The 11507-nt window shown below is 34.4% G+C and overlaps 1 protein-coding gene and 1 long non-coding RNA gene across 2 annotated transcripts; both read left to right on the forward strand.

The window, feature by feature from the left end:
* Window positions 1856-4670, forward strand: LOC105171754 (cyanate hydratase). The gene is made up of 4 exons (XM_011092967.2): window positions 1856-2202; window positions 2898-2969; window positions 3693-3801; window positions 4376-4670. The coding sequence occupies exons 1-4, from the start codon at window positions 1919-1921 to the stop codon at window positions 4436-4438; spliced, it is 528 nt and encodes a 175-aa protein (XP_011091269.1). The 5' UTR covers window positions 1856-1918; the 3' UTR covers window positions 4439-4670.
* Window positions 7832-9645, forward strand: LOC110012702. The gene is made up of 2 exons (XR_002287907.1): window positions 7832-8021; window positions 9185-9645. It is a non-coding gene; the product is annotated as an uncharacterized LOC110012702 (long non-coding RNA).

An 11507-nucleotide genomic window follows, 5' to 3' on the forward strand; every position in this document is an offset into this window, starting at 1 on the left:
CCTCTAAGTGTACAAACTACAGTTCATGCATGTGTTTGCAGTATTTCAGCCCTTTACCTGCCTGAAAAATGTTTGCATTACATTAAAAATAGAGCCACATTCATGGTTCAATATCCAGACAACATAGACTATATATACTTTGGATGCATGCTAAATCAATTTCCTTCAGCTGCTGATTCCACTTGATGCATAGACGAGTCGGAGACCTCAGCATTGTAACTGTAGGACATCATGATAACTTTAAACACAATGTAGTTCAAGAAACTCAGCACTGAAAGAAAAGCTAAGTACAGGTCAAGACAGGAGGCGTTAAGGGTGTCCAGTGTCCATCCTTTGTGACCATTCTCCTTTGTTATACGAGTGACAACAGAGAGAATGAAACTGTTGAGGTCAAATAGGATGATGTCCCTAGACTCTCATGCATCTTTGCATGAGGAAGAACTCAATCTTTGCCACTTCTGCACATGCATCAGCCACTCCCATGAGCACAAACTGTGGAAGCAACATGCATATCATCAACGGCACTTGCTCTCCACTCTCGACTAGGCCATGTTTCTCGGCCACGTTGTGTCTATCATTCGGTAACAGAGGCTATTACCATGATGATGATGTGAAGGACAAAGCCGACCCCCAGTCTTTGGAGCAGAGTGATGCATCTTTGATTCTTAGTCCAGTTTCTAACAATCTTTACAAATACACGACCATAGAAGACGATGCAGGCCAGCATCATTACTGTCACAAAAACACCTAAACTGGCTGGAGGCAGCTTGAAATGGCCCATACTTTTGTCAAGTGTGGAGCCTTGCTTGACGAAAAGAGTGTTGCTCTGAGCCACCATAACACTTCGAAAGAATGTGGAGATCAAGATTGGTAACATCTTCAACATTCGTTTTGTTTCTTCTGCTTCAGTGACTGAGCATAGCATCCACGGACTCTCTGTATCTGTTTGCACACAAGCTTCATTCAGAAACCTGCGTCAAAATTATAAGCACTTCTATATCAGATCACTAGGTAAAATTTGTGATGTAAATTTTGAAGTGTAGTATGTTAATTTAATTTTTCAGAATTAAAAAATCATTTTATGCTAGTGTAATATGAGTGCAATAAGTCGGAAATAAGTCAAGCGAGAGTAAAAATCAATTTTCATTCAGTTTTTTTGTTAATATCGGTAAATTCTGTAAATTTTGACTATTGAAGGAACTTGTTTGTTAGACGAAAACAAACTTCAGAGGTGCAAAAATATTTAAGTATTTTTATTTAAGTATTTAATAAATATTCTTAAGAAAAATTTATATTTAAGTATTTTTATTTCATCAATGGTATTCCATTATATTTAATAGAGATATTAAAATTTAAAATTGCAAATATACAAATTTATGTTCAAGAGCTTAAATTTATATTATAAATTTTCAAGATTAAACTGAAACTTTATTTATTTTTTTAGGTTGCGATATGTCTACGATTTTAATTTTAATATAATTATTAAATAACGAGTTGTCTTACAAATATTTATAAATTAAGCTAGTGAAAAATAAGAAAATAACTATAAGTATCATGTATATATAATAATCAAATATAAAATCTGAAAGTTTGGTTCAAATAAAGAAAAATACATTAAATTTGAGATTTATATAAATTTTTTATTTAATGAATTAATTGTTTTTATGTTAGTATAAAAATAAATAAAAATATAAATTAGGTATTAAAGTGATTATTAAAATAAATTAAGTTATTATGAACAACACAAGTATTAAAATAATATTAATCATAAAATTCATGAGTATAAATTGAATTTTAATCTATTTTTATTTACTTTTATTTCTTAAATTGGAATCTCAAAATAGAAAGCAGGGCGTATTAATCATTGTTATCCTCATCTTCAAGGAGCTGAAGAAGCCAAACCAGAGCCCACATAACTATGGAAGCCAGCAGCAGCAGCAGCGTCAAAGCTAGGACTGCGGCTGAACTCCAATCTCTGAAGCGTAAATCGGGCAAGACTTACGGGCAGATAGCGGAGGAGACCGGCTTGACCAACGTCTACGTTGCTCAGCTTCTCAGGCGCCAAGCTCAGCTGAAGCCGGCCACTGCTCCTCTTCTCCGGGCTGCGCTGCCTGGACTGACCGATGAACTCCTCCATGAAATGATGCAACCACCCCTTCGTTCATATGACCCTAATTTAATTCAAGAACCCACTGTTTATAGGTCCACTCTCTTTTCTTTTCTGATGTTGTTTTTTCGGTTTTCTTGAAATCATTTCTCATGGGCTTTTTGTTTTATTATAGATTGAGGCAGCAATCAGTAGTTTGAGTGAAAATTGAATGCTAGCAAGAATTTCATTTGTTTGAATGATTAGGGGTTTATGTTTCAGAGAATTGCTTTTGAATTTCGGTGAAAGGCAACCTTTTTTCTTCCTACTGTAAGCATAGATAGAGTGACATATTGTAATTGGATTGGACTAAGCATTGTTCAATGCCATCATTACAAATCATAGAATGCTAGCCAAACTATTTGGATTATAAGATTTCTCTTATAAAGGATAATTAAGTTCATTTTGTGGAAGATATGATCAAACACGAAGCCTTGATTCTTCGTTTCTTAACTTGATTCAAAGGAAAGTTGTAACTCAAAAATACTCCTGTCAGTAAAAAGTTGAGAAACACTTAAGTTAAACTGTTGTAGCATTCTTAGTGTGTAATGATCGGCTTCAGCTGAACCAAAACTGTAAAGTGAAAATAAATCTTGATTCCTTTCTACTCGCCAAGTGATGCTGGATGTAGCTCTTTTTAATTCTAAGTCAAGTTTGCCTGAAAAAGCCATTTCAAGTTCCAGCTTTCGTTGCTCCTTGTAAATCTCTACTTTTTGTGGATTTTCTAAGGTTCTGTTTTCCATGTTTCCAGATTGCATGAAGCAGTTATGCATTTTGGGGAGAGTATTAAGGAAATCATAAATGAAGAATTTGGCGACGGGATGTAAGTTTTTGCTCCTAGTTGTTACAGCACTATAATCTTATTGTGTTTGCTTATTCTATTTACTATATATGCGAATATCACATGATAATTTGTTTAAGAGAACATCTTATGGCTGAACATGAAGAAACTTTCAGGCCACTTAGCTAATAAATGGGTAATCTGGATTTGAAGTAAATCCTCACAAGAACGCATACATTCACAGAATTATCAAATACCCTCAAACTATGAATTACTAAAATATTTAGTCGTGCAGAATTTATCACCCTATCATTACAATGAATCAATAACTTGATGTAACCCTCTTCCTGAACAGCATGCCTTTTATTGACTACTAACTTTCTTTAATAAAGTTCAAAGTTAGAGAATTTCATGTCTTTTTTTTCCCAACTACAGTCTAATTTCCAGTAATACGAGTTATGTTGTCATTACCATCAGTTTGATGGCTACGGTTGATTCCTACTATTTGGACTTGCTTTAGTTTATTATGTGTATTTCCCCTACATTGCTTCATTTATCGTGGTATTATTTTGCTTCCTGTGCAAAGATGCCTGCTTATATCACCAGAACCATAGTGGATTGATTTTATCTCTTTATGAAAGGGGGTCATGTACAGCACCATAACGGCAACATGATTTTCATCTTCTAATCACAATACTTCATGAATTTGATTGACCCATTTTTCCTTCTTTTCTCTTCTGCTGGTATGCTGACCTTAATGATCAGCATGTCCGCCATTGACTTCTATTGCTCGGTTGAAAAAGTCAAAGGCGTAGATGGAAAGGATCGTGCTGTTGTGACATTTGATGGGAAGTATCTGCCTTACACAGAGCAGGTTGGTACTCCATCTTCCAATACCCCATGGATCATAATTTTGAAAGAACGTAACTGCAATCTTGTGAAAAGAAAGGACCATTTACTCAAAGTGGCAATCGACCTTAGGGATGTGATTGAATGACAACAAAATTGAACGTTTTCATATCTCTTATATATGAGAAAAGAGACACTTTGTGAATTTTTTACAAAGGTTGATTTCCATCTAAAAATCCACTTCCTCATGGTTGTAAAATAGTGTCATTCTCGATTTGACGTCTTTTTTGCCTCTTTAAGCCTCTCCAAAATGGCATCAGAAGTTACTTGCAACTTAAACAAGCCTGCACAATGAGAAGTAATGAGTGAATTTGTTCGAAGTCCTGTATACAGTATAAACCTGCTAAAATTCAGATGACCGTATTGTTGGGCAGACTTGCAACAAGTTTGCACATAGCTCTCCACATTTCTTGTTTATTAGCATCTTTACTCTTACAATTCTCTTGTATTATGTGGATCAGTAAAGTTGTTTGTGATTGATCAATGGATGTGTGGAAGATATTATGCATTGATGTTGATATACATCTTTTCTTGAGCAGAGAAGCGAGCATATGGTATCAAGATTAAGAAAGCAAGAAAACCAAGACGGCAAAGCAGAATGAACCAAGTTTTGTGTTGCCATTGTATCTGTGTATACACTTTTCCGGGCGTTATCGATTAATCCCATGAATAATGTAAGTTGTACAATAAATTGACCATAATTCCAGATTTCTTTGATTGAATGGAAAGAGAAATATCTCTATAAATATGTGTTGAGTGTTACTACTTGATCTGTTATTGTCTTGAGCAAATTATGTACCCCTTATCATGATCAGTTCTGGAAACATTTTTATCTTTCGCATTTTCTGACATTGATCGATATTTTGATATGCTTCAGAGACCAAATTAGTGAACAACAATATGTTGCAACAGTTGCAGCATCTCACTTACACTTTCATTTGTAGATATGTTTTGTCATTTATGACATTGATGTAGTGGGAACTAATAAAATTTTGAAAGAGATTGAACAACTTGTCAATTTTTGTTTAAGTGGTAATTTACATACATAATTATATAAATATCTCGATAATCCGATCTATGCATCAATTCAACAATACATTAATATGACATAACAATAAACAAATTCAGAAACTCAGATAAAGTATCTATACATCCAATGGGGCTCAAACTCATGACCTTAAATTCGTTTATGGAATTTCAGTTTTAACCATTAGGATGAAATGTTATTAGTAATTCATCAATATTTTGAAAATGCAATTTTATTTTTTGAAGAAGTAATAGTGTTCTAAAAGAAAATTTTTTTACTTCTGTTTCACTTCGGATTTTTGGAGGTGTGTTTTGCACATAACTTCCCTCGTGATATTGATAAATTGACTCTTAGGTCTGTCAAGTGCATCTTTCTAGGTTATTCCTACCTCCAAAAGGGTATCCTTGTTACAATCCTGTAACTCTTAGATCGTTCACTTCTATTGATGTTACATTTTTTGAGTCTACCCCTTATTATTCAACAGACAGAGACAAAAACATCACTGATAGACCTTCCCCCTCTACACCGATGCCTCTTCCTTCCTTTGCGTCTCCTTTGGTACCTATTTTCGGACATTTCTCGCGACCTCTACAGGTGTATGTTCGATGTCGCCAAGTACCATCCAACGCGCTTGATGATTCTGTTTACTCGTCGTCTCTTCCCGCACCTCCTCCTTCATCTCTAACTACTGAGCCAGATAATGACCTTCCTATTGCTCTTTGCAAAGGTAAACGTACTGTACAACACATCCACTAGCTAACTCCATTTTGTATGACCACCTTAGTCTTCTTAACATACATTTACTACGTAGCTCTCTAGTACTTTTGTCCCCAGGACTTACGATGAAGCAGTATTACACCCTAAGTGGAAGTTGGCAATGGATGAGGAAACGTTAGCTCTAATTTCTCGCGGCACTTGGGAATTTGTATCTGCTCCGGCTAATGCAGATGTGGTGTCATGTCAGTGGGTGTTCACTCTTAAGTACCAAGCTGGTGGGAGTATTGATTGGTATAAAGCCCGTTTGGTTGCCAAGGGCTTCACTCAAACTTATGAAGTTGACTATTTTGAGACATTCTCTCTTGTTGCTCGTCTGAATTCCGTTCGAGTCCTATTCTCCTTGGCAGTCAATCAGGATCGGCCTATGTATTAGATGTACGTAAAGAATGCCTTTCTCTATGGTGATTTAAGTGAGACTGTCTTTATGGAGCAACCTCCGGGGTATGTTGCTCAGAGTGAGAATAAACACATGGTGTGCAGAAAAAAAAAGCGGTCTATGGCCTCAAACAAAGTCCTCAAGCTTGGTTTGACAAGTTTAGCAAAGTGATTAATGAATTTGGGTTTCACAGGTGTCAGGCAGACCATTTAGTATTTATCCAACAACGACCATCCGGCATAGTTATTGTGGTTATCTATGTTGATGACATTCTAATATCTGGAAGTGAAATTAAGGGAACAGAGAAGACGAAGGCATATCTGCAACAACACTTTGTTACCAAAGACATGGGACGCCCTAAATATTTCTTGGGCATTGAGATTGCTCATAGCAAAAATGGTATCTCTCTATCCCAAAGAAAGTATGCTCCTGATTTGCTCTAAGAAACTGGCTTACTTGGCACCAAACCTGTTGATACTCCTATAGAATTCAATTCTGAACTTTAGAATGACAATGGTATGTATTTTGAAGACAACGCCAAATACAGAAACTAGTTGGGAAGCTTAATATATTTGATGGGAACAAGCCCAAGCATCTCCTTTGTTGTGGGCATAGTGAGTCAATTTATGGATAGACACCGAATTATCCACTGGGAAGTTGCACTGAGGATACTCAAATATGTTAAAGTTGCTCCGGGTAAAGTGTTGTTCAAGAAACATGGTCATTAAAAATAGAAGCTTTTTCAGATGTTGATTATGCTGGTTCTAGAAATGATAGAAGATCTACTTCTGATATTGCACTTATCTTGGGGGAAATTTAGTTACTTGGCGAAGTAAAAAGCAAACTGTTGTTGCTCGGTCTAGTGTAGAAGCTGAATACAGGACTATGGCTCATTATGCTAGTGAGATGATGTGGCTAAAAAATTTGTTGGGAGAATTGGGATTCTTGTACGATGAGCCACTACCTTTGTAATGTGATAATCAGACAACCCTTCATATTGCATGCAATTCAGTATTTCATGAAAGGACAAAACATATTGAAATTGATTATCATTTCATCCGTGAAGCAGTGATGAGTGGAAGAATTTGGACTCCATTTACTCCATCATCATAACAAACAACATATATGTTCACCAAGGCTTTAGGAGAGGAGTAGTTTCTTATGTAGCAAGCTGAGCATGGTTGATATATATGCTCCAACTTGATGGGGAGTGTTAGAAGATTGATTAGGATTTTGTGTATATTTACCTTATTTTATAGTTGCTATTCTTGTAAAATAGATCACTCATATCCTTACCTTATTTGTAATTCTCTCTAGTCCTAACACTATATAATTGGGACTATTTCTCTTCTTTCTATTCAACAATTATAAAATTCGGTCCCCAAATACTTTAATTCATAACCAGCAAATGATGGAAATTTACTTCAAAAGACAACTATAAAAAATTAAAATCCATAGAAACGATTAATATTCATTTACAATAATTGATTTGTAAATAAACAAATTTAAAGAAAATTGAAACATTACTCAATTTCAATAATACTACTATATAGTAAAAAAAGAATTTAAAATTAAAAATATATATATATATCCTAAAATGGGCCAAATGCCGTTCTTTATTCACAGAAGTTTTGAGATGAGGACCCAAAAAACAAATTTGATGATCATCTTTACTGCTATATTTATTTAGACCAAGTCCCTTTTTACTCTAAAATTGTTAAAAATCGTCCTATATTTTAGAACTAAGTTAACAACTTTTCGCACTTTGACAAAACTTAGCCACGGAAAGTGGATCTCAAGCGCTTTTAGTGCGAAATTGACTGGTTTTTTTTACGATTTTTGACCTCTTCTTGAATTAAAATTAAATAAAATGCTCTTATTGATATGATATATTAGAAAACCTGTTCTTAAATTACTATAATGAAAGATCTCAGAGAATTGCTTCTTTTCATCAGCTTCAAAGCTGTGCAGAAGGCTGCCCAACTGTGAGCCCCGCTTTTAGGAGGTACCAACTGGTTGATTTACTACCCCTTTTCTTCAGTTGGTCGAACCTGTTATTTCTGTGTTTCTTTTAGAATTTTTATTCTGTAATTCTGCATGTAGATTCTGGTATCACCTCTTGTGGATTTACTGGTTCCATTTCCTTATCCTTGTGATTTTTCGATGGCAAGTACTCTGGTTCGATGGTTGAATGCATGTTGTTTCCTAGAATTGCGAATGCATATGCTTGTTGTGTAAAAATGTCACCATTATTGTTTGTGGGAGGTTGGTTGTTGGGTGGAAGAATTGATGCTCTGGTATAAAGATTTAAGCTTCTGATCATTATAGAGAAGCTAGAAGGTTGGGTTGAAACTGAAATCGGCTATATTTTTCTCATAGTCCATCTTTGCAGAGCTTATAGGCCGAGAAATGGCAATTGTAAGCTTTGAATGATAATGGACTTAGACAATGTGCTCCTCTCATCCCTGTTCTGGGCTTCAATATACCATGAAGTTTTCAGTCATTGAAGAGGGAACATGGGCAACTTATCATTAATTTGTTTAGCTAATCATGCTTCAGCACATATTGTGAGATTATTAATTAACAATGTTTTAGTTAGGATTTTAAGTAATATCTCTCTTTGGCAGTTGCGTATTTGTTTGTTTATGTTTTTTAGTTCAAATGACTGGAGATGTTTCCCTGTCTTGACCGGTTTAGTAGCAGAGCATTCCAATGCTTATGTGATTTTAGTAGGAGGCAAATGTTCGGATTGTAAGGTTTAGGACTTGCGTTACTTCTGTGGCATCATTAAACTTTTAAAACTATGCATCTGGAAACTTTGAATTTCAAATGATTCTTAAATAAAAGGATATGGAGCAATTTAATCCATCCATCACTTAGCAATAGCCATCTGGTTTTATATTTTCTGTTATACAAGCAAGCTTCGTTCGAATACCAATTTTAGCAAATTTTTGTGCTATGTTATAGAATTGTTGAATTTAGGTATTCTGCCTTCTTTGATTGCTTGCTATAAGATTGCAAACTATAATGTATTTCTGCTGGTCAATGATCTTGGTAGTTCTATAGCTCTCTTCCATTCGCTTCTTGTTTTGGTGGTGGATTTGGATGTAGGATTTAAAATTTCTGTTTTGTCAGCACTGAAATCAGTATAACTTTTGATTGTTCCAGCAGTTATTGATACTGTTGACCCTGTGTGGTGGAGGAGCAGCTATTGAATCAGCAATTATCCTACCATCAATTATGCAAAGGGAAGAGCTTCTAGTTTCCTGCATTAGGATGCTACCTAATACTTCCTAAGATGTTGCATTACTAATTCTATGCCAAGTCACTGCTATTAAGGATCTTGTCTTACTTCTATGATTGGCTACTGATGCTGTGGCCAGATAAAATTTACAGGTCATGTTTCCATTACAGTTGATCCCTTCTGCCTTTTGGATAATTGGGATGGCTTCTCATTGACTTGGTCATTTTCCCTTACTACTAGAGGCAATTATCCTTGTCCGGTATTGGTGAAGAGTTTTTCCACTGATTTGTATTCTTTTACCTTGATAAAAACTGCTGGCATCTTCTTTTGGCGTAATTTCTTTGTGAATTCTTCTGGTCAAATTAAACAATATTTAGCTTGTACATTTCTCAGATTTCCCTATTTACCTCTGGCAATTTGTATGAGGATCTGCTAAACTTTCATTTAGTTATATCTATGGATAACCACATTTCACTTGATTATATCTAGATTATATATTGTGTGTGTCAGTGTGTGTGTGCTTAAACTCAATTCTACAACAATATCCCAACAAAACTAGAAGAGCAAAGGTAAACAATAATTTAATGTTGTTGGAGGAGATTTTAGTATTTTATGTGTAAGGAGACTTAATTCACCAGTAGCCTTATGATAACATTTGATAATAATAGTTTACATGGACTGGACATGACTAATGTTCAGAAAAGTTATACTAAAGCTTGAAATGAATACCAAAATATATTAAAAATTACATCATAAACTTTGCAAATTGAAAATCATCAATCTTATTATATTGGAATTGCCTTTGGAAAATTTGAAATGAGTGAATCTCCTATTAATTGAGTATATTTATATTGGACGATTTTTGTATATTGTTGATTTTACTTCTATTTAATTGCTTTTTATCATAATGGCATGAGGTAGATAACAGCAAATGCAATAGAATTATAATTTTTAATATACTAACAGAAGAATTATATGAATTAGGTCCCATAAGTGAATTGAAAAATACTAATACAATTTTGTAATTAAAAAATAGAAAATGCCGTTTAACGCGAGCAATGATTTACATCAAATATATGAATGTGCAGACGTAAGAAGTTGAAAGGTATAAACATCGTTCTCACAAATAACCAAGTTTAATTGATGTAATGGAGTTGGTGTTGAAATATTATTAACATGATTATAAGGCCTAATGATACATAAAAGACATTTGGTTTAGATTAACTTTCCATTGAAATATTTATCAATATTTAGTTTCAAATTGAACAGTTTAAATGCCATTAGAAATCCATTTAAGATGCAATGTAATGTTGTTGAAATAATGTTAGGAAATAAGCTAAAGTTTCAATTAGTTACTATGAGTATTACATGAACTGCGAAACTTGAATATCATTACAAAAAGTTGAAAAAAAAGTATTATCAAGCCTAACATGTGAAATTACTCGATTTGATCATATATTATGCATTGCCACCACTGATTCATAGTAATAGATTTTGAAAATTTTACTACACTAATTTACATTTGAGTAATTCCTAAGAATATATTGTACAAGTAAAAAGTTTGTACACTTTTCTCATGAGGGCCTGGTGGTGGATATGGATTTAACATGATCACAAGGCCTAATGTTTGTACATGTTTCATTCCTACATAGAAGAAAATGTATATTTGCATCTTCCAATCATTGCATTAATATAGAATATATATATATTTGCATCTTTTTCCCAATTCCACTCTTAGAAAATACTAAGAAAAACTAACCAACTATTTCCAAGAACACATCTATACGGATTTTAATTGTGCATAGATTTCCAGTCCCACCATCAAAATATCATCTCCCCAAAACAAAGATGGAAAAACACTCAATATGTAATAAAACAAAGTGTTGAAACTTCTTTGCATACTAGAATTTTAGATATCCTGTGGTTCAAACATTAAAAATCGACTTACCCACAGATTGAGCACTTGAAACCTCTTGCAAGCTATTGTGTTTTTTAACCTTCTTACTCCTTTTCCCAACTCATGATTCACCCATTGATGGAAAAGCTAATGATATAACGGCACAAGAAAAGCTTCGTACAAGATTTAGCCCTAGAGCAGTAAGAACAAATGATTCATTTCATAAGCAGCTCTCCATCGACATGCCTGAAATCTGTAGCTTGCTTGTAGCATGACCTACCATTGAGACTTTCATGTATTTTTCCATTCCTTAGGTACTAGTGATGGAGAGAAACTTTGAAGTAGTACAG

Source organism: Sesamum indicum, linkage group LG10, assembly GCF_000512975.1.
Source record: "Sesamum indicum cultivar Zhongzhi No. 13 linkage group LG10, S_indicum_v1.0, whole genome shotgun sequence".
NCBI lineage: Eukaryota > Viridiplantae > Streptophyta > Magnoliopsida > Lamiales > Pedaliaceae > Sesamum > Sesamum indicum.